Genomic DNA, 24,566 nt, shown 5'->3' with positions numbered 1-24,566 from the left:
ACGACTCGCTCTCCTCGTACTCGACGGCGATGTGCTCGTACTGCACCGTGCCGTCGTCCCAGTACCGCGGGCACTTGCCTTCACCCAGCTGCGTATTTCAAATGTTGTGAGTGTTTTTTGCGTGACTACTACGTCTGTTCCTTAGATACACGATACTAGGTTTAGATGAATTTTGTAAAGAGAAGTTTCTCTCCCGGAATCCCAATGGAAGGGGAACTATGGGAGTAATACGCTGGGAAAAATAATTTTAGTGGCGAGTAATAACGCCTATATACTATGGAGATAGTAATTTACCAATTTATACGGTAACAACACTCAATCAATGTATAATATGGTGTGAAAAACACTCGTCCTGCACAATATACTCATTTAAGTTGTGAGGAGTTTATGATGTAAGATTTTTAATATATAAAACAATATGTATCTGGATCTCGAGAGTATCATTTCTTTCCTAACACGCATTCCTTATAAAGTATCACATAGAAGCAAAAATAACTTTAAAATGAGAAGTATCAAACCAACGTATCACATTAATTTCCTTATTCATACTACCTATTCATAAAACGAATTAATGTGATAATATAGCAAAGATCTTACCTCGCTAAGCATAACTATGGTAGACACGTTATGTTCAGAGACCATCCGCCAGAAGTCCATGATAGTGTTCGGTAGAGGATCCTGGGTGATGATGAAGCCTTCCGAGTTGTCGTATCCTGGGAAAATAGCAATATTGTTAAGAACATTAACAGAATTATCTTCATCTATGTAACAGCAGTCACGTTAAGCAAATAATGTTATTTTGAATAAATATTATATAGGAAAAGAACTTTTAGTATAAATAAATATATACATTCACTGAACGATAGGACGTTTTATAAAAAGTTAACATATCTAGTTCACTGTATCGTACATAACAAAATATTTACATGACCTTGAAAAAAAAATTAGATAAAATCGATCAAAAGATGCGAGTACCCTCAATAAAGGAGGCGTTGATGTAGGTGGAGTAGTCCCGGTTGGGCAGCGGCGCGAGTATGACGCGGTTGCGGTCGTAGGGCAGGCAGTCGGGCGAGCGGTTGCGCGCGCGCAGCTCCTCGCCGCCGCCCGCCGCGCACGACTTGCCCGCCTCCGCCAGCGGCGGCGCCGCCAGCTTCTGCGGGGGACAGGAACGTATTTAACGCTGCATTGCTATTTGCGATTGATCAGTTTATGCCAAAGGATCAATTTAGACTCGATGGCACACATCTTATCAAACAATATATATTGGTTAATAATCAAATTCCAATTATTTTTTTCTTAATATCATCGACCGTCGTTTCAACTGACATATCCTCTTTGAATATTAAAATGAAATTTGTTTTGGCAGAAGTTTAATGCATAATTCTATTTGATGAGGGCACTAACTTCGAACTCCATCTCCATCAAACTCTTATCGCTCCCCTCGGGCGTGCTGCGCAGTCTGTCGATGGTGCTCTTCAGTTTGGACGCCGGTATCTCCGTATCTCCGAAATGCGCGTACTCCACTAGCGCGCGGTACACGAACACGTATTGTTTCTGTGAACATTTCGAACTTATATTTATTAACCTACGAAAATATCTAAATTGAACGATAATAATCATTTATGTGATGGAAGTAAACATCTATAAATTAATTACTATCGACCTTAATTTTATTTCTATGCATAGATATTTTACTACAAATGGAGAATCTCGTTTCCCGAGAGCCAGTGCGCACGCGCAGGCCGCGGGGTGCAGGGCGCAGGGCGCAGGACGCAGGGCGCAGGGCGCAGGGAGCGGCACTCACCAGCGACTGCACGAGGAAGTTCCGCTGCGCGCGCAGCTCGGCGACGCAGGCGAAGACGGCGACGGCGGCCGCGTCGCGCAGCTGCTCCAGCAGCCAGTCCAGCGCCACCAGCGTGCCCGTGCGGCCCACGCCCGCCGAGCAGTGCACCACCACCGAGCGGCACACGCCGCACGACCACGCCTCGTTCACGCGCTGCACCACACACCTTATTGCTTCTCTACCTTGCGCTCAAACATCGCAAACGATAAAAATAGCTCACGACGCGTTGCAATCAACGTCAAACACTAATTTCTCTCGTTGTGGCTCTAATGAATGGCTAATAAAACGGCCCACCTTTTCATTAGAGCCACAACGTGTCAACTACATTACTATTCACAAAGCGTTGTGTAGATGAAGTTGGCAACTGAAATTACATCAATTGCATTTAATAACATTCATTCGATTGTACCCCGTGAAGAGTTCCTTCACGTGATAACAAAATGAAAACAACTTTTAATTCTCCAAATGCATGTAACTGAACTCATTACTGGCCAATAAGAATAGATAAGCGAATGACGTAATACTTGAAACGCAGATAAAAGAGATTTGTATGAGCGTGCTATCTCCGGAAGCCTATCCACCTCCTCACGATAGACATACGAAAGGGATAGCAATCTCTCTATTTATCGATAGGATATTAAAGCATAGATAGACAGGATATTATAAAGACCTATACATATTTTGCAATAATGGCCAGAGATGATAAACGTTAAATTTAACTCCAAAGGTGTCCCCAACAAGTTGGGCACCGCACGACCGACATCGGTACCTTGATAAACTTGAGTATGGAGTGCGGATGCTCGGGCGCGGCGAAGTCCTTCCACATGAGGAAGTGGTACTGGCGCACCAGGCGGCTCTCGGCCTTGCCGGGCGGCGACGTGGGCGCGCTCGCGTCGCCCGCCCCGCCCGCCCCACACTCTGTGGGACACACCATTCAGCGATTAAGGCCTTCACATTACCTCCTTTCTTCTTGATATCACGGTTAAATTACTGAGATAATAGTGCAAAAATTTTTAACTTTTTGATGTGAACCCCGCTCAGGACTGATAAGATCACTTTAATTGAGATGCATTTACAAAAAATTTGCTGCCAAACACGATAATTGAAAAACATACATATATTTTAAGTATTTTAAAAATAATTTTATTTTAATAATCAGTATTAAATTTGCAATATTACCTCCATTCCGTTTAGCGACTCCGTTGTTTTCCACAATTGGTTGTCCGTCCGAGTTTAGCGGTTGCTTCGATATCCTCAACTCTCTCACGATGTAATCGGAATACCTTCGGAAATATTATCTGTATTAGCAAATAATTAAATAATATGCTATTCTTAAAGATAACCGACGATAAAAATAACGGGAAAAATTATTATAAATGTGCTAGTTAATCCGTTTGTATATTATGATTGAATTTTTGATAACGCAATGTAATCAGATTGAAATTATGGATATTTAACTTAAGGTAGATTATTTTCAAAACGACAACTCAAAAAGAGTCATGAAAAGTTTGCAAAAACAGTAATCTTGCGAAAATATAACATACTTAGCGAGCAAAGACACAAATAAAATCCAAATATCTCACTGTTCACTCACCGTTTCTCCGACACGTGGTGCACGGTGATGGCGCCGAACGCCCTGGTGCCGCGCACCTCGTCCGGCCAGTACTTGCTGCACTTCACCTTCGAGTACTCCTCCAGGTTGGTCAGCATCACGATCAGCTCGAGCCCGTGCTCCCAGATCATGCGCCAGAAGTCGTTCACTGTGGTGTCCGTGGGGCCTTGCGCGCAGATGAACTTTTTGCGCTCCTGTACGCGTCAATATTTTATTTGCCTTATGATTTTCCACTCAATCACATGTGTCAATGATATTATCCCATGCCATTTTATGCGAGCCAAAAAACATTAACATCTTTTGAACAGGTTTGAAACATTAAACGAGTAAACCAACTAAATTAATAAAGAAGTCTGCAACGTCACAATTTTGACGGGGCATTGGTGACCGAGAGAGTCCTAAGCACTATTATTCAAAAAATATACGAGAATACTAGAGAGATATATGGTGAAACTTAAAGAAGAGAAATTTATTCCACTTAAATCTATCTATATCTAGCGAAGAGACACATGACCATGTTTATAAAGTCCGCGGTAAGACATAATGTCTAGACACTTTCAAAACTACCCCCCTCGTGCAAAACACAAATAAAAACGATAAGAAGCGTCATGCTGTACCTGATTAACATCCGAGGGGTCCTTAGGAAGCATAGAGACAATCACACGGGTTAGAAATGTTGTGCCAGAGTTAAATGTAGGGAATGCAAAATATTTTGACGCCTAAGTGCATGCACCGTGCTCTAGTTTTGTGGCTAACTAGACTATTCTGAGACAGAGCTAGAAGGAGTCGTTGTGTAAATGTCCCGTTTTAATTACGTGTTACATTATTTTGGCTTTGCAGGAATGCGCGGCTTTAAGAATTTCTAAAAGCCAAGTTATCATTACATAAGTTAACATCACATAGCTTGTACTTAGACTGATTTAAAATGAACTAGATATCATTAAACATAAAGTGCTCAAGTGGAAATTTCAGGTTACAACAAAAATGTACACAATACATAAAGACGTACATAAAGCTGTTATAAATTCTTTCAGCATGTGATTATGCATTGCAAGACTGTGAATATACGCCTATAATCCTTTTGCAACTAGTAACGTATTAAGATGGTAACGGATACACAATCTATAGATTTCCATCCCATTTCCCCAGATCAAAACTCACTGTATCAAATGTGACATGCTGGATCGAATTCTTTAATAATTTTAAGCATCTTATTGTCAGTAGAGAGATTTTATGAAAGAAGAACAAAGTCGTCAAAAAGAAATAAAAAAATTGAACGGCGTCTATAGGTCAAATTTAATATGTAATAAAACCCCAGTATCCCCCAAACCCCAGTACTATAAACAAGAAAGAATAATTAATAATAATAAATAATGAAAAACAGGAAACAATAAACAATTCTAAGATATGATTATCGAGTCATTGAGAACTTATAAAATTGCCTTCTAAATTTATACATACATATTTTTAATTTCCTACATACATAGTTCGAAAAACAGTCGCCTAAAAAACTGACCATCCCACTAACCTTATATCCCATAACATAATTGGCGTTGATGTAATCACTGCCGGGCACGCCATCTATGGGGCTCAGTTTGACCCGGGTCTGGTCGTAGGCCTTGATATCCGGGTATCTGTTCTTCGCCTGGTTCTCCCGGGCCTCCGACGCGTGCGTGGTGCGATCCGGGAAACACTCTGGCAGCATCTGCAACAACTTGGTCCGGTTTCGTTGCTTATTACGTATCAAGTGAAATGGTAGCGCGGAATGGTGGAATGATTCGTGGTCAAGGACTCTTCGGATAGTAGTAATGACGGATGATAGAGATGGTTGTGTGAACGGTTGGACAAACACAGTAATTTTCAACACAACACATAAATTGTAACAACGTTTACGCAGAATGCAAAATACAATATGATGATGTTAATGAAGTGATAGTGAAAAAATGGAGTGATATATGATATATATGCAATGCATGTTCTGTAAACTTCAAGACATTTTGTTTTGAAATGTATTGGAACTGATTTGAAACATAATAACTACAATTATGAAAAAAAAACAAGATAAAATAATTTAGGTACATGTGAACTACAAGAAAACTTCATACAACCTCAACTTACAAAAATGGTCCTTCTAGCCGGAACAACATTACAACTTCAACAAACAAAACCATTTGAATTCTATTAAATAATTTCTTAATACACGTTTAACGTTAATATTATTAAGATAATTCAATTCATATTCTCCTATTAACAAGCATTAATACCTCAAATTCCTTCTGGAAGCCGTAGTCCGAGTCCGCCTGCCGCTCTGCGTACGCGGCCGGCAGCTGGTCCACGGGTATGGGCGGCATGTCGGGGGGCGCCGCGCCGCCGAGCTGCTGCCGCCCTATGTGCCCTACCACGTATCTGGGAGAACAAATTACGTTAGATATTTTGGAATCACCGAAAAAAATATAATATCGTGAAACAATTTTCAGATATGTATTAGAAAATGAATCGAGTTATATCAAAAATTGAATTTTTTATCTACAAAATAAATTACGTGAACGTTAAAGTTAATCTGTTATAAGTAACATTTGACTCATCAAATTAATGCATGAAAAAATTTGTTACCTATAAATAATTTTTTTTTTCACCGGTTTATATGGATTGTATGAAGGGGGCTATATTGGATTGATATATAAGTGCGCGCTTGTTTAAGTGTGTGTGTGTGTGTGTGTGTGTGCGTGCGTGCGTGTGTGCGTGCGCACCTGAGCGCGGCCTGCAGCGGGTTCATCTCGAGGTGCGCGTGCGGCAGCTTGCGCGAGGAGCGCGCCTGCGCGACGCACACGCCCACCATCACGGCCACCACCAGCCCCGCCACCGCGCACGTCGCCTGCGCACACGCACCATACACTCACGACGTCCACTCGACACACTCATTTTATCAAAGTAGGATAACATATTATTTCGTTCTTTATTTTCAAATTACAATATGCCAGAATACAAATTTTGTAAGCATCGACTACCATGTAATGTGAAATGTATCAATTAATTTCATATCTTATACCTTTAAACGAGCAATTCTTGTATATATATATATATATATATATATATATATATATATAATTGGAATCTCGGAATCGGCTCCAACGATTTTCATGAAATTTAGTATATAGGGGGTTTCGGGGGCGATAAATCGATCTAGCTAGGAATTTTTGTAGAAAATGTCATATTCGTGTTTTTTTTTCCTGACATCTATTGGTGAATAATAATACTATTTTGCTTCGTGGATAGCTGGACAACTGAAATAACACATAGGCACTTTTTATACCGATATTCCTACGGGATACGGACTTACGCGGTTTCAACCGCGGGTCACAGCTAGTTTTTTTTAAATATATATTCGAAACGTTAATACATACAAGCATATATACCTTCATTGTAATTATTATATTGTTACCTTACGCACGCTTGTATTATTTCGTATTAAAATTGTATAAGTATGAAATAGTGTATATATTCCACGATATACTGTCTTGATATATTTACTAAATTGTATTAAAAACATAGTGGGAAGATACTGTCGTCTAAGATACAGGCTCGGCCTAGTTTAGACGACTAGTGTCCATAGTTTTAAGTTCCTTTGTTCAATGAATTCAAGCCATGTATATGCAATTTTAGTGTAAGGTATGGACAAATAAAGATTTTTATTATTATTATTATTATACAAGCATATATGTTTCAATGTGACTAATTGATTGATTTATTCAATCAAATTATTTTCATTTTCAAGTTTTACTACAAAACGATGATCATTTATAAAAAATTCAAAAGTTAATATTTAAGCTTAATCAAATTCAGCTGAAATTTATTGTTTATACAACATTATGTAATACATATAATTTATAAAACCTATGTCACTCAGTGTACTTACAGCTTTCTAATTCTGAAAGAATTTTTGAAATCGGTCCGGTGGTTCTTGCTTGAAAAGGTTACAAACATATAAAAATACAGGTTTCCTCTTCATAACATTACAAGTGTAGATATATCTCTAATTATCTGACTTTCTACATAACCGACAACAACTTTTTCCAACCAACCAACAGTATATAAATATACATCGTACACATTGGAGTAATCATCAGATATAGTATAGAGCGTGCGTACCAGCAGAGCGACTTCGAGCGTGGTGTTGTGGGCGGAGGGGCGCGGCGCGGCGGCCGGCGTCAGCACGTTCACGTACTCGCTGTACACCGGCTCGTCGCGCTCGCTGCCCGCTGCGGGGGTGCGCTTGCGTCAGTGTGTATAAATATATTTGCGGAACTAGACAATGGCTCTGTCGGTCGTTAGAATCTTTAATAAAAAATGTATGAGTATAAAACAATTAAAATATTTAATAGTGTTTGAGATTAGCTATATATTTATTAACGTGAAACGAAAAACCTAAAAAAATATATTATTCTCACCTTATCTACTCTACTATCTAGTACTATCAAAACTTACTTTATACAAAATAAAATGGAATTTAAGATCCTACTTATTACGATTTTCTTTTTAATATTATTTCGTGGGTGTTCTGATAGCTGCTACCTATTGTTAAAAACTTAGGTTTGTGGGCAAGATAAGAAAAGGATATGTAAAAAATACACGTGAAAGGAATTGAACCACAACACAAAGTAGCGACTCACGTATCAATTCCACAAATAACGTGTAGTTGGCCGCCGGGTCCAGGTGGCCATCCTTAACTACCACCTCCTCCCAATCCTGCTCCTCGTCCACCAGCTTGTCCATCATCATCGGGTTTTTCATGTAATCCCTGATGAAGGAATATAATATAGTATATTGCATAAATTGTAATTACAGAATTATATTTATAAAATATGTTTAACAGCCCCCCCCCCCCCCCCCCCCCCTCTTGAACTTACTTATTTAAAACCCTTGTATGGTATTTTGTGTATAAAGAGTCATACGCTATTTAATCATGCCATGCCAAATTAACAAATATATTATTTCTTAGTTAGTCGTTTATCTAATCTATAAAATTTTCAAATAACAATGTCACAATAAATTATATACTACTCCTCACCTATCCACCTCAACGTACGAGCGCCTCTCGCGCCTCTCCACCACATCCGGATCGGCGGTGGTGTCCAGCTCGTCGTCGAACAGGTCGTCCCTGGTGGTGGGCGTGGGCGCGGGCGCGGCGGTGGGCGTGGGCGTGGGCGTGGGCGCGGCGGTGGGCGCGCGCGCGGGCCCGGCGGGCGCGTCGAGCGGCTTGCGCGGCCTGCGCAGGCAGCGCTTGCAGGCCGGCCGCGCGAGGGCGGGGTCCGCCTTGTCGAAGATGGATCTACCGTCGCCCAGGATCACCTCAGAGTCAGATGGGAATCTGTCGCTGTAATCATTGTATAATTTTAATTATTATTATTGGGATACGAGTAGTTTATAAATAAATAAAAAAAATCATCTTTATTCAGCCCGTTACAACAATGGTTGTATACAAAAACGTTTAAAGACAGATAGGACATAGTAGTATCAATTTTGAAACAAATTTATCGAATTGATTTAACATTTTACTTAAATTTTTTTACCCGTATTGTTATTTAGAAATAAAACAGCAAATTTCTTCAATATATAATTATATCAGTATCAGCCAAGAGTGTATGTATTATACCCCCCACCCCATACAATTGTGCTTGACTTTCTTTCGAGTCTTGTGATCGTGTCAATCAACACATGTACTAATAACGTCATAGCAATGAATAAGTTTTGTCTATATCTTTTCCTTAACTTCCATATGATAGATATGGAAGTTAAGTTATTCTTCGTCATGAATAGCGCAATAATTAAAATAAATATGTGACAATATGAGCTATAACTAACTTCGAGAAAACATCAGTTATGTATGCCCCAAGCATTGGCTGAACGGCGTGTGCCTCTTCGTACTGCAGCACGCTGATGTCCCGAGCTGGGGGCAAGTTGCTCCAATCGGAGTGGGGCAGCAGCCTGACCATGTATACTCTGGAAGCAATGGGGCAATTTTAAAATTAACATAATAATGGCAACAATTTGGGTGAAGTGTATGTATCATTGCATTTACCAGTACAGAACTCGAATGTTTTAGTAAAAGATATATGGACAAAGAATTATGCCATATCTTAATATATATAAATCTCGTGTCACAATGTTTGTCCTCAATGGACTCCTAAACTACTTAACCGATTATAATTAAATTCGCACACCATGTGCAGTTCGATCCAATTTGAGAGATAGGATAGTTTATATTATTTTAATTACGATAAAAGATTACCCGGGCGAAGCCGGGGCGTGCAGCTAGTATATAATAAATACTATATGAATATCTCACCGGTAGCAGCAGATGGGTCCGTTCCGTTCCGATATCCTTGGTAGATACATCGTGAACATGTACCTATCATTTTCTAATATCTGGAAATAAAAATAGCCATGTTATAAATAGTCTTTACTTTACTTTAATATAACGTGTATGCACACCGTGTGCAGGTCATTAAAGTACAATAAATAACAATAATACATTGCCTATTAAAATGTATGTTTTGTGGGATCACGGGTGAGTGAATGGCAAGGCGTCAGTCACCCTGGTAAAGTGAAAGACGCAGGTTTGAATCTCGTGTCACGATTGAAAATTTTTTCTTTTTTCTATATATTTCAAAATTTATGTGTTGTATATTGTATGTCGACGAGAAGAGCGTCATTTTAATAGAAACATAAAGAATACATAGAGTCGATTAATAGAGGAATTGCTACCTTCCGCCAGCGCGGGCGCGGCGGCGCGTCGGGCGGCGCGGGCGCGGTGGCGCAGTAGCGCGTCTCCTCGTCGCCGCGGCGGCGCGTGCGCGTCATGGCGCTCAGCCGCACCGTGTAGTTCGTGTTCGGCTGCAGCTCTTCGAACCTGAACATTTAACATGCAATAGCATACATTGCATTAGCGACTGCGTCGGGGCTTATATCCTACTTCCTGCTAATATTATAAATGCGAAAGTTTGTAAGGATGTGTGTGTGTGTGTGTGTTTGTTGCTCTTTCACGCAAAAACTACTGAACCGATTGCAATGACATTTGGTACGTAGATAGCTGGACAACTGGAATAACATACAGGCAAATTTTTATCCCGATATTCCTTCGGGATACGGACTTACGAGGGTGAAATCGCGGGGCGCAGCTTGTGGTTAATAATATTAAAGTAAGTTTTTTAAGGTTCTCATACCTAGTAATAAATAGTCTTCGAGTAGATATTAATGATATGTCGGAATAGCAATGATACCGTTCGTGAGCTCATAAATATACTAGATTAACTACTCTTCTTAAATACTTCCAATAAATGAGGCCAAGAAAACATTTGATTTAATGCTTAAAAACTAATCTTTTCCTGGCATACTAATATGCTAGCAAAAACTATACAGTGCAGATAAACAAAAGCCAAATACCTGACACTCCTGGAGTCATTAGTCTTGAACTTGGTGAGCGGTCCCCACATGGCCTCCTTAATGGTTCCGTATCGGTCTCTGTACGTGGCGTTACCGGTTAGTTCCATCTGTAAATTAATAATGGAATTACTTATTGATCAAAAACCTTGCTTCTCCGGTGTTGTTTTTGTTTATATCTTTTTTTCATAAAAATAAATAAATATTGTGAATATGTGTTTTGGCCGGAAATTCCTTTACATTTGGATGTAACATCCGTTTAACTTTTCTTTTTAAATAAAAAGCTCATTAATCTAGCCTTCCAACATAATGAAACAAAATATTTAGGGTTACATATTCGAAATAATACAATCATACTTAATGCTTAAACTGTGAAAACATAATAAAATATTATATCTTATAACTAACATAGAATTTTGTTGTAAATTTTGAGAGCACTCAAAATTCACAAAAAAATTTAAACAAAATTGTAAATTACTTAAGTTTTTTTATTATTATTTACGCCTTTATGAAAAAAATATCAGAAATATATAACTAGCTATCCTGAGGCTTTATACAATAACTGAACTATCTTACACCGAAAGAATTTTTCAGTAGTTCTTGAGCTTAGTGCGTTAAACCAAACAAACAAACTCTTTAACTATATAATCTATACTAATATAATAAAGCTGAAGAAACTCTTCGTTTTTTTGAACGCACTAATCTCAGGAACTGCTGGTCCGATTTGAAAAGTTCTTTCAGTGTTAGATAGCCCATTTATTGAGGAAGGCTATACATGTACCACGGGCGAAGCCGGGGCGGATCGCTAGTATTAGTATATATAGATTATCTGTTAGGTGGGCAGCCCACTAACCGTGTATCCCTTGATCTCGGCGTTGGGCTTGATCGGCGGCTGCCAGGTGAGGTTGATCCAGCTGCTGGCGCAGTGCACGCTCACGTTGGCCGGCCGGCCCGGGATGCCGTCCAGCGTCGCCGCCTGCATCTCGCCCGACCAGTTGCCGCACCGCTTCGTGAAGTCCGAGCACGCGCACACCTGGTACACACACACGCGGTTAGTACCATGGAAACATTTTGTTTGGTGTGCTAAAGTACTAGTTATGACAATTAACGTAGGTTAGAAACATGGCAACACTTAAGCAACCAATGGCATGCTAAATAATATATGTAATAGTTTCGAAAATAATTAACAAAATTTAGGCACGATTAAAAGATTATCGTTATGATAAATGATAATAGTAAAGATTTAAAAACATTGAAAAAATCTGAGGAGGATATACATGAAAAAATATGTAAAAAACTAAAAAAAAATATATCAGTTCTTTTATGTAAAACAATATTCTCAATGAAGAAAAAACATTCTTAAAAAATTCAGTTACACTAAACCTTATTTACAATTAAATTATGTGTAAATTCCATAGTACGCATTTTTACTGTGTAATAACCAATCAACTAAAACCATAAAGATTGCAACTGTAAAAAATTTATTATTAAAGCTTAATGAATGAAACTCGTTAACGATATTTATTGAGAAATAATGATTAAACTTTGTAATAACATACCCGAAACACATAAGTGCTGTGTGGTTCCAGATTGTCAAACATATAGGGCAAATTCCGACTATCCCTGGAATGGTAAGCTCTTCTAGGCGCTACTTCATCCATCTTCCTTGCCTCTAGGAGATAATAATGTATCAATTCTGCTATATCCTCCGGTGGTGGAGCCCAGCCTATCGTCACTGACGTAGCAGAGAAGCCATTAATAGCGATATTGGGCACAAAAATTGGATCTTTATCCAGGGTCCGCACGGTCGACTCGTATATATGAGGTTTGCTCTGCCCATGCATCGTGGTCACTTCCAACTTGAGCTGGTACTTTGTGGACTTCTCCAGACCTTCCATCACGAAAGAAATATTCTTAACTCCGATCTTTTCCCTCGTGTACAGGCTGAAGTCCGTGGACGGCAGTTTCCGGTACATAAGGTTATACGTCTTTATTGGCGAGTTGTAAGACCGTACCGTCCAATTAAGGAATAGTTGAGACGCACTGATCGGTATAACAGTATCCACGAGAACTTGTGGCGGGGCGTATACTATTATGTCAACGTTTCCAGAAATGTTCGTCGAGGTAACAGTATCAAAGATTTGGCAGACATATGTGCCGTTATCTTCAGGACTCCGTATATGGAGATCGTAGATACTCTGGATTTGTTTGAGACCAATTTTACTCGCCGGCTTCGTCGTCAGCTCCGTTATCTCGTCATCTTTAGCCCGTTTCCACCACTTCACCTCGCCGGGTTTAAAAACTGAAAAAGACAAAATAAACGTTTTCTTTACGTTGAAAAATTTAACATTCACTTGAGTGGATTCTTGACCCAAAACGCCGTATATCCTTAACTCGAGCAGTGACAGTTTATTTTATTCAAAGAAGTGTAAAAAACGAACACAGCATTTTCCAAGTTTTGTGAAACGATTATTATTAATTAACGAATACTGTTAAAAATATCTAATTACACGTACAATAAATTACTTGATAAACTTATGATGAATTAACGCTGATGACTAACCTTCAAAAACGCATTCCATCGTGACATTAGCCTGATCGGAGACATTCTGCTTTATTGGCCCAGGGGTATTTCTTACCAGTTTCCCCGGAAAGCTCAGGTTTAACACGACCCCTTTATCTGTCCTCGCGTCTCCGAGTTTGGCGATACAGGTGAAATTGCCATCGTCGTCTGCTGTCGTATTTGCAATTGTGATATTAACTAACTTATATTTCTTTTGATTGCCATCTAAATCCTTTTTGTGTAAGAGCCTCTCTTCGTTGTATTGCTTTATTCTGAAACAATAATTTCACACAATTTTATAAAGTCTTCATCAATATTATTTGACATATTTACAAAAATAAATCGCCTTCATATCGTCAGAACTAGACCAAATTTAATTGGAACCGCGTGGGAGGCACAAGTTATCAAATCAAAATATGGAGAAAATTCACGAGCTGCATCAGAAATTACATAATACTTATATATAAGTGGTCAGGCAAATATGCCATAATATAGAAGGTTATTTTCATATTTATGAATAATATTATAAATCATATATGTTTGAATCATAACCACAACCAGTATAAATTTGAATACAATTGTAAAGGATAAACGCAAGCATGTATACACACAGTATTGACTATTTTTAAACGTGGATTCTATACAAATGGATTTCTAAAGATTTTCTTTTCGAAATTTAAAAAAAACTGCACAACGAGTTTGCAATCGAAATGGGAAGAGTACATTAGCAATTTCTCTGCGCTATAACAGTTAAAAAGTCTTTATTAATAAACGTTTATTCGCGTAAAATCAAATTCTAACAGTTGTAGAAATTGTTCAGGAACATCTTTCTAAAATTTTCATCATTGCAATTTAGTAGAAATCTAAATAATTATTATGAAGTATAGAAATACACGTGTACGTATATTTCTAAAGTTTTCACACAAAAACTATGACTGACTTCATTAGAAAGCTGCATTTTTACTGAGTATAGGCTATATTTTATTAAGGTTTTACCTCGGGTCAAACGGGCGGAGCCGGGACTAGCTGCTAGTTGTAATTAATTTACCGGTTGCCATAATTATTTTACATAATGACACGCAGAATGCGTAATAAATTCTTTTTGAGAATTTAGCATTACACATGAAAATAGTCATGACGACTGTAATGTTTATCCTCATAATTGATACCTATATTTAACATGAAAGCAAGACAATTTATAAATAACCAGCTGCGCCCCGCGGTTTCACCCGCGTAATTTCATATCCCGTAGGAATATCAGGATAATAAGTTGACTTTATGTTATTCCAGTTTTCCAGCTGTCTACGTACCAAATTTCATTGCAATCGGTTAAGTAGTTTTTGCGTGAAAGGGCAACAAACACACACACACTTTCTTACAAATCCCCATCCTTCCTTTTACTTTCGCCTTTATAATATTAGTAGGATAAAACCTTAAATGAGCAGTTTATGTTCGACTTGTTTTTTTTTTTGTTTATAGATTACGTACATTGAATTATAGGTTTAAATAATTTAACACAATTCCACAGATAAGAGTGTTCGGCAACAATGCTGCTGGCGATTTTCTTAAAATGTTGTTGCATTTCGGACAGGAAATGTAGCACGCGTCCTCAACCTCTGCAACAGGTAGTGTTTCTAGCACTACCAGCTGCTCCGGCCGCCGAAATATAATTTAATTTTTTGCTAAAGAAATGTTTACCATCAATACGGGGCTTTATTACAATTATTTCTTAATTTTTTATTGGTCTGTTTGTTTGTTTCGGCTAACCTTCATAACGACTGGGCCAATAGAAATTCATAAAATAAAGTATCAAGTCAAAACACAGAAGACTGATCACATACTCGCCCATTAAGTCAATAGATCAATTAAGAAAAAACATAAAACAGATGCGACATGCATCTGGACTTCATTCAGACAGGGGACTGGGTTTTCTTACATCAATAAATAATTTAAATTACAATCTAATGTTCGGCATTTTCCCAAAATTTTCTCGTAAATATAACGTTACACATTCATTTACCAACTGATATCAAAGATGGCACAGGCATGTGAAGATGGCATTTTAAAAATCGACTGTTCTTCCATTCATTCAATCCAGCACACATCGATCCACTTCGCAATATCACTTTACATTCGATGTGACACGAAATATACAAGTTCTAACGGCCCTAATCGACCTCACGCCTCCGTATCCGGCGCGCGTACCTCCCGGCGATTGATTAAATTCGATCCCCCCCCCCCACGTGAAACTTAGCTGAAATCCGATAACTGTCTGCTGATAGCACAATGCCTGTGGACGATTTGTATTCTTGGAACATGAACATGCTAGTTGCTAGATTATATACAGTTTCTTGAATGTAGACTGATCGTTCAGGATTTATCTACATATTTATGATGGGGTATGGTTTCTGACTTTGTTTGTTTGTAGGTGGTAATCATCGGAAGTAGTGGTTCGATCATGATAAATTCTATGCTAAGATAAACAATTTACCAATCTGAAGGACATTTTTGCTTATTTAGGGTCTGGAAATAAATTTCATAGTGAATATTTCGTTAGAATTTTGTTTATAAATTCGATGTTTAATTACAAGATATTCAAGTTAAGTTTGTATGAATTTTAATCAAAATAATTAAGAGATGAATAGAGTATTCATCCTGAAGATTCGATGATAAATAACCATTGAACGCTTTGATCACAAATTTAGAATAATAATTGCTTAATTTACTAAATGAATAAGGAGGTACTAAGGCTGGACAACTGGAATAACATACAGGAAACTTTTTATCCCGATATTCCTACGGGATACGGACTTACGCGGGTGAAACCACGGGGCGCAGCTAGTATAGCCTATAGCAACCAACGATCACATACATATCCAACGGTGAAAGCATTTTGGATAACGATCTAATAGTTCTTTAGATTAGCGCATTCATACAAACAATCTCATCAACTTAAAAACTTAATATAAAAACAAAATCACCCCAATTGTTTCCCCTAACGGTGGGACATACAAAACGATCACGCTTGAACATTCAACCGTCTCCAACGTTTACCTGCCGTAACACTCATAACAAAATTTAGGTTAACAATGAAAATTTCAACGAGGTCAGGTGATCGCGATTATATCACAGCGTATTCAAAGCCGGTACGATAATTGTTTCGTATATCACAAATGTTTCTCGAGATTTTAGCTTGCGGGATGCTATTTGATAACAACTATAATCGTATTACTTGTGGTGGATAATTATTTCACGTGTTTCGTTTCTGTGTACGGATGTGGAGAGATTTTATTGTGATAAATTTGCTTTATATTCAAATGATTTAAACTTTAACATTTATCTTTTATATTCAATTAGAATTCTTCTAGATGAACTTATATATATATGTAATATAGTTTAACCATTTACCACCGGTTTGGGAGGCACTTTTTACAGAGAAAAGCCAGCAAGAAGATCTGTAGTCTGATCTGTCTCTTAAAATTTTAAATTCATCTATGAAAAATTACTTACAAAAATAGTAAGTTGTTATATTAAAAGAAATACATATTAATTATGTATCCAATATAAATTACAATTTAATTGCTTTTTGGTTGCGGCTTCTCCTTCTACTCATAGGAAATCCCCGTGGGAATGAGATGTTTCACCGCAGTAAGAAGTAGGTTATGGTGTACTTATTCAAGTCTGGAGATAGGCTTCTTATCTAATATCTATGTTTGTAAATTAATTGCAAATACGGCTGAACGGAAACGTATGCAGTTTATAGAATGTGACGGCTGGTATAGTATATAGTAGGGATGTTAAATAGGGATGTTATAGAGGTATTTAATCTAGCTTCAATTTAATTGAAATTATGATGTTTAACTCCAAAAGCTACACATTCATAGCAATCGGTCCAGCTGTTTCACAGGAGTTCGGTTACGAACATTTTTATACAGTGTGCACGTATATATTTATCTACACATTTCTTCTGTGCGCGTGTTTGTCGCTGAACGTCCTTCTAAACGGCTTGGTCGATTGTAATGAATACTTTGCTTCATTCTCGGAGGCCTATTTTCTTCTCCTAGCCCTTCCCAGTCCATTCTTTCTTTCCAGTCATCAATCCTTTCTTTATCCCTTAAAAGCGGGCAGCGCATTCTCAGAGGGTTGTGCGAATGTTCATGGGCGGTGGTGATCCATCAGGCGAACCACCAGCTCATTTGCCCGCTATGACATAAAAAATTAATCAGCTAGACTCGAACCTGCTTGGTCGGCGTAGCCGGGGCAAACAGTTAGTAAATGTATAAATATACATTTACTAACTGTTTGTAATAATATTCCGTAAATATAAACATCTAAAACGCAAATGATGTCATACAGATAGGACAATATCAAGTTTACGCACAACGCGTCGTATTAGTAAACACAACTACACAATGCGTGATGCGATATAATTCATCATCATCAGCCACACTTGGGTCTGGGACACCACTCCCACTGTTGGGACACAGGCCTCCTATGAGGGTTCAGAACATAATGCACCACGCTGACCGAGTGCAGGTTGCAGGTGCAGGCATTCGGCAGATGCCACATATCGTCGAACTTTCAATTCTCGGACAAGTAGATATCTTCACGATGTTAATTCCTTTTTCGTTTCGAATAGTCGTTATATTAACCGCACGCGCAGACAAATAATTGAAAAATCTATTTATTTCCTGGACGCTCGCGTGGTCCCGAACCCTCGACTTAATCGATCGATATTTTTAGTCCCAGGTCCTCAGCAATGAGCCACTACAGTTTATGCGATATAATTCATATATTTTTCGTACAAAAAAAAACCTTACATCTAATTATACTAGAATATTCTAATTTTTTTGTACCGACGACGACTATAAAAATAAAATTTATCAATAACAAGACGATTGCGACAAAGTAGGTTACATATAATAACAAATGAGAAAAATATACTAAATATTATGTTTGTGATATTAACCAAAAAAGAAAACAGAAAGAGCGTAATCACGAAATAATGTTTGTGGTGAATTTGTGAAAAATGTGTGTAGCATATATACATGTGTGGTGGGAAATGGCTGGGTGTTATTATTCAAATAGGATGGGACATGCCGATTTTCCGCAAAACAAAATACATTGTCGCGAATGTGTCTCGCATCATATTGATAACTGTTGACCTATTTCGTCGAGTGGAGTGCGAATCATTTCATTTTTTTCATCGAACGGTTTTTGATAAATCGTGAGCTATTGCATTTAAAAACAACGCATTGACTTGACGTTTATTTAATTTATTTTTAAGTATTTAGGTTAATTGAGAATGTTCTGTAGGAATGTGATTTGTTCGGGTGAAAAATTATTGTACGTTGCGTTAAATTCAGATTAGTTTAATAGATGTTATCATACATATAAACCTTCCTTCTGTTGTGTCGTTTTAGAGATCTAAGCATGAATACATACATACATACAGACGGGGGAGGCGACTTTCCTTCATATTATGTAGTGAAGTTTATTTAAGTACACACAAACACATCCAAGCAACTGACCTTTCGCCAAAAACGACAGGTTCCCCATTGAACATCCACTCCACATCAGCCTCGCTCGGTGACATGCTGCAGCTGACGTTGGACTGGTTGCCGAGCGCGCCCCGCGCTGATAGGTCCAGGATTTCTGGTGCATCTTGAGCTGTGATGAAGAAAACAATGGAAGTGAAAAAAACAACATCTAATGAAATAAAGTACAGTTAATATTTTGTTAAATCAAAATTGCTGTATCCTATTACTCATAAAGCTTAACCCTTAGTTGCACTAAGAAAATCTAATCTAAAGAAAACTGCCATTATTCAATAATAATGAATAGTGATTCAAGGTCTATGTCTAAAAAGTCTATTCATTGATTCTATCTTGATTATCAATGCTGGCCTGAGCATTTGTGTCAAGTTTAAATCATTTTTAATAATTAGATAAGAAAATAGAAGAAACAAGCATTAAAATTTTCCAAAAATCGCCACATTAAAGTCACTTCAAATACAGCTACTTTTTCAATTTCACTGTCACTCACACATACATACATACATACATATAGCTTAAAAATCTTGTATTGTCTATATACATTTTTGACAGCACACACACACACACACAGACACATATCTATTGAGTGCCGAAAGTCAAACACTTTGCACCTACACTTGAGAGGCTCCTTACATATTCCCCTCGTGTAGGGTTGAAAACAACACCACTTTAAACAATAGCTTAGCCAAAACAAATAGGGTATTATGTGTAGGTACATGGTTCTTTACATGTGTGCAGACTGACAGAGATGCCAATGTGTTTCAGCTAGCTAGAATGAAAATAACTTTGGAATTATTAAACATAAAAAGCGTCCTGATAATGAAATTAGTAAATGTAAGTAAATAATTAATTAGTCAGAGTAAAACAAAACTAACATATATAGCAAATAAATGAAAATTCAAATTCAAAATGATTTATTGTGATTCACAGGTTAAAAGGAAGGTATTTATATAAAGTCCTACTGTGATCTGCCATGTGGCGTACAATTGTCAAATATTTCTTATTTGTTTAAACATTGTTTATTATTTGAATGAAAATAGGAAATAATGCAGCGAATTATTATTTGTAGGGAATACTTAATTATAGAGTTTAATTAGATTTTTTTTAGTTTTCTATTGACCTACAAACAGTTACTTTGGGCTTTAAGCTTTTAACATTGACATACTTGGTTTATAAATGTATATTTATTATACATTGCTAACTTCATAAAGAGGAAACTCTTGTTTTTTTGTAAAATTTTTGCAAAAAACCACTGGATTAATATCAAAAATTCTCTTATTGACTGATATAGGGTATATTTATGTGCTACGGGCGAAGCCAGGGTGAACTAGTAAAGCTAAAACATTATAATATGACTTGAAATGAAAAATAATTAAGAAAATAATTTTAACACAAATTACCACTACCATTCAAACCTATAAGGTAACCTATATATATATATATATTCATTTACTGGGATTTTTTTAATATACATATTAAATACTGAAGAGGGATTAGGAGATAGGAGATAGGTAGGAGATAGGTCTTAATTTAATATTCTTCAATTTTTTTTGTATTCAGGTTTAAAATTGTTTATATTGTTTATGCCCACCATCTCAATATCACCTCTTTTCAAAATCAAACTCAAACATTTGTTCATTCAACTAGACTTCTTATAGAAGCACTTTTGAATCATATTACACAGATAAAACATTTAACACCAGTTCGGAAGGCAGTTTCTACAGAGAAGAGCCAGCCAGAAACTCATAAACATTCAAGTCAATCACAGAACACTAATACTAATTTTCTGCCAACACCACATGATAAAATTTTGTACTTCAGATGATGAGATTTAAGTTGGGATATAAAATACATAAGTTTCAACCAATATCTAAATTATGACATAATGTAGCATGATACAGCCTTTATGGTAAATGAACAATCCAACGCAAATGGATTTATTACTTCAACAAGTAGTTCCTGAGGTGAGCATGTTTAGCCAAAAAAAACAAACAAACTCTTTAGACTTATAGCACCTTTAGACACTCTAGTACTACAAGACTACTGATTTATACAAGTACATCATTTATCCTAATACCTTATGTTATGTTATCCTAATACCGTATGTTACAATGAATTTCAAGGTGCAGGTTAAATTTATCTATACTGTCCCAAATATTATATGTAACCATGTTAAAATACAATTATTTTATTAATTTATAATATTAATTATTAAAAAATGAATACACATTTTTTTAATAATAACGTATTATGGAAAGGCAATAAAACATGGAAGCTCATGAGTGTGATTCAAAATAGAAGGTATTATGTATTTACTAATATTGTAATTATTATGTAAGTATAATACAGGCATAAATACATTGAATAATAAAATAAAGCTGGTGTGTACCATAATTTTTATACTCATATTGTATAGCATATTGTGGGTTTCCCCATAAGATATATGACGGAATTATTTCTGTTTCTATACATATATTTCAACCTATAAGCATTAATTATACGTATAAGATCGTTTACACGTTCTACTTCATTATTCAATAAGTTCACAAAATGTTTACAAACGAGCTTTTAGCTAAAGCGTGTGTTTATAGAAAAAAATTGTTTGTAATGTAACAGGCTTATTTATAATTGTATCTAACAAACAAAGCATGTATTACAAATGTATTTTATCATATCAATTCTGTAATGCTTACCTAAAACCGGATAACATAGTGCAATACAGCCAAAATAAAGCGCAAATGTTACGGAGCACTTCCTGGCCAAGTGAACCATTGTCATGGCGGAAGAAGCTGTCTTTTACACACAATACGCGAAACACCACGATAGCAAACTCATCACTTGTTAATTAAACCATGTTCTATTCACTTACAAAACGATATCACTGATTATTTCTATATTTATCACAATAAAAAATTACAAAGCGGCTGACACCCAAAGCCGAACAAACAATCCTAGTTAACAGTGTTGCCAATTATTATTTATAATTTCGATCAGACTAATGGAAAAGCTCTAAAATTGTACAGCAATTTTATTCCATAACACATTTGAGTTTATAAGTGTAATTACAAAATCAAGCTGTAAATACGAATTATACTGTTTTAAGCATAATTAAAATTAATGAAGGAAAAAATAATATTATATAGGTGATTACCATTATTTTCAAGAGTGAATCTAAATTTCCAGCCAATTTTATCGTTGATAATCTAAGTAATCATCCTAGATTTTTTGCAAATATTACGAAATAATATAAATGTTAAAAAGTTTCAATTTCCTTTTTAGTACTTGTAACATTTATTTGCTTGAAATATCAACTGGTAACATTTGTTGTTTATTGACAAGATGAATGACAGACGGCGGGGTCCTAGTTCGATGGCACTTTGATTGAAACAATTTAGATGAAATAAATGACTTGTTGACGAGATTATATCCGCCTGCATATTATATTGTAGTAAAAATGTGGTGTATGAACAATTATTAGACTATTTTCACGGCTATGTACCGTGTGTTTTGTGATATAAAGATGTATATTCAGTACACGTTAGGAGCCATTTTTGTATTTATTTTGTGCGTTCATTGTGATAATGCTGCTATTAACAACGAAATTTTGGAGATTTACGGTGAGTAATAATGTTTACATTCCATAATAAGCGAACAATTGACAATAAAACTATTGCTCGAGTCACAGGATGTAACGCCTCGATTGTCAATGTATCACAAAATCCCATTATAAGCGGCAAAAGGATTAAAGCTCGGATTACACCTAATTCTAGGCTTAAACTGTAATTCTTTTAAAGTGTACATGTTTAAAACACCGGATTCTACTCTAATAAGAAATTAACAGTCTTGGCAAAGAAAACTTATTTAAAAGCTATATATATTAAACTAACTGGAATTAGCTTCGTAATATTTATGAATTAGTTGACAGAATATTGGCATTGGTGTATGTAAATTATAGCAGTAATTTAGGTTACATTATTAACAATCGAAAATAGCTTATTTGCTTGAGTGTGTTAAGAAAAAATTGTTCAAAATACTCCATCGACTTCTAGTCTTTATCATTCTAAATTCAAACACTTATTTAAGCTAAAGTCTATAATATGCCACTTTGCACCAGAGTAATTAAATATTAAATTATAAATGAATAAACATATACCATTGACCTTGTTCCTTAATTACCTGTATTAAGAGCATAAAAATCTTATTCATACATTGCTCTATTAACTCAGACAAGCTTAATTGATGTGTAAAATCATATACAATGGAGTACTTAAGATTTCTTCCAACTATTCTTGCTGGTATAAAATCATTAGCAATATATACATATTTGCTTTTTATCAGCTTAATCATTTAATATCACCTAAGTACAAATAATTGTATATGTGGGCAAAAGGATGTATTGCCATAGCTCAAGTGATATTCTGGTTCAAAAGGTACATCATTGTCAAGTGATGATACATTCATTTCTTGAAAGAGTATCAAACATACGTCTATCCTCAGACTTTGCCGTTTATGTTGTTATTGTTATATTTTTAAGTATTTGAATAATAAATGAAGTTAATCCAAAGAACTTGTTACTTAGTATTGTTGGCCTTAATGTCGACATGTCCTAACAGATTCAGTTAGATGACAAATTTGCTACTATTTCTCATCAATCTTTTGTGGGGGTGTGATACCTTCCTCGGTATGAGCTGTCCAAATTCATGACTAGTACTGTAACTCCCAGTCGCACTTGAAATTTTCACCTAAAAAGACCATTGTGTAAATGCAGTATAATAATAACAAATTATCATATATTATACTAATATTATAGTTCATGTTTATTTAAATACATAATATCACAGTTATAAATCAAAATATGCTTCATATTTACCATGCTATTCTCACAAATATGTAAATACAGTATTGGAATAGTGAAACATAGTCAGTACAAATCTAGCATCTGTTTTCTATCTAGTTATATATATAAAATTCAAAAGTGACTGACTGACATAGTGATCTATTGACGCACATCCCAAACCACTGGACGGATTGGGCTGAAATTTATCATGCAGATAGATGAAATGTGGTAGGCATCCACAAAGGAAGGATTTTGATAAATTCTACCCCCAAGTGGATAAAATAGGGGATGAAATTTTGCACCGTTTTAACTACAATTTATTTAGACTGTGTAGGCGAAGCTGTGGGCAACAGCTAGTATGCATATATTACTAATTTTGAATTCACAATAAGGTAGGTTTTACGTTTTCAATTAAAGTTCTATTCAATTCAATTAGGAACAAGAAGATATTCTCAATACTCATGAAATTCAAAAAAATAGTAGTGTTTTGAAAGTCTCCATACAGTAATTAAATTTTTTAATAATTACTGACATATTGTGTTCGTATTTAAAAGTATATAATTAAATGTAATATAGATAAATAGTATAAAACCGCAACTCATAAACCCAATTTGATTTTCAAAGTGAGTGTAGGATATCTGCATCTACCTAGTCTTGCCATAAATATTGTAATAAAGAAAAAAGAAAATTGTTAACTGCAAATAACATTTATTACT

At 36.2% G+C, this 24,566-nt stretch overlaps 2 protein-coding genes across 5 annotated transcripts in view; one reads left to right on the top strand and one right to left on the bottom strand.

The window, feature by feature from the left end:
• Positions 1-21,955, bottom strand: part of LOC119837554 (tyrosine-protein phosphatase 69D) — a 28,136-nt gene extending 6,181 nt beyond the window's left edge. Inside the window, exons 1-24 of one of the 4 annotated variants that reach the window (XM_038363166.1) lie at positions 21,707-21,955; positions 18,990-19,128; positions 13,459-13,730; positions 12,455-13,197; positions 11,749-11,928; positions 10,899-11,005; positions 10,221-10,365; positions 9,802-9,881; positions 9,318-9,455; positions 8,524-8,829; positions 8,126-8,253; positions 7,605-7,714; positions 6,206-6,330; positions 5,720-5,861; positions 4,984-5,169; positions 4,073-4,093; positions 3,438-3,649; positions 3,023-3,126; positions 2,613-2,761; positions 1,805-1,996; positions 1,405-1,554; positions 976-1,153; positions 598-713; positions 32-88 (exon numbers count right to left, since the gene is read on the bottom strand). In XM_038363166.1, coding sequence (XP_038219094.1) covers positions 32-88; positions 598-713; positions 976-1,153; positions 1,405-1,554; positions 1,805-1,996; positions 2,613-2,761; positions 3,023-3,126; positions 3,438-3,649; positions 4,073-4,093; positions 4,984-5,169; positions 5,720-5,861; positions 6,206-6,330; positions 7,605-7,714; positions 8,126-8,253; positions 8,524-8,829; positions 9,318-9,455; positions 9,802-9,881; positions 10,221-10,365; positions 10,899-11,005; positions 11,749-11,928; positions 12,455-13,197; positions 13,459-13,730; positions 18,990-19,128; positions 21,707-21,791 — 4,065 coding nt within the window. In that variant the 5' untranslated portion in view covers positions 21,792-21,955. The remainder of the gene's footprint in view (positions 1-31; positions 89-597; positions 714-975; positions 1,154-1,404; positions 1,555-1,804; positions 1,997-2,612; positions 2,762-3,022; positions 3,127-3,437; positions 3,650-4,072; positions 4,094-4,983; positions 5,170-5,719; positions 5,862-6,205; positions 6,331-7,604; positions 7,715-8,125; positions 8,254-8,523; positions 8,830-9,317; positions 9,456-9,801; positions 9,882-10,220; positions 10,366-10,898; positions 11,006-11,748; positions 11,929-12,454; positions 13,198-13,458; positions 13,731-18,989; positions 19,129-21,706) is intronic. The other 3 variants (XM_038363167.1, XM_038363168.1, XM_038363169.1) reach the window with 3 other exon arrangements.
• Positions 21,956-22,363: 408 nt separating this feature from the next.
• LOC119837708 overlaps positions 22,364-24,566 on the top strand; it is a 26,884-nt gene continuing 24,681 nt past the window's right edge. The window contains 1 exon segment of the mRNA XM_038363439.1: positions 22,364-22,630. Within this exon segment, the coding sequence (XP_038219367.1) occupies positions 22,507-22,630 (124 nt within the window). The 5' untranslated portion in view covers positions 22,364-22,506.

This window comes from Zerene cesonia, chromosome 28 (assembly GCF_012273895.1).
Source record: "Zerene cesonia ecotype Mississippi chromosome 28, Zerene_cesonia_1.1, whole genome shotgun sequence".
NCBI lineage: Eukaryota > Metazoa > Arthropoda > Insecta > Lepidoptera > Pieridae > Zerene > Zerene cesonia.
Note: the sequence above shows the minus strand (reverse complement) of the source record. Positions and strands in the feature narration are given on the sequence as shown.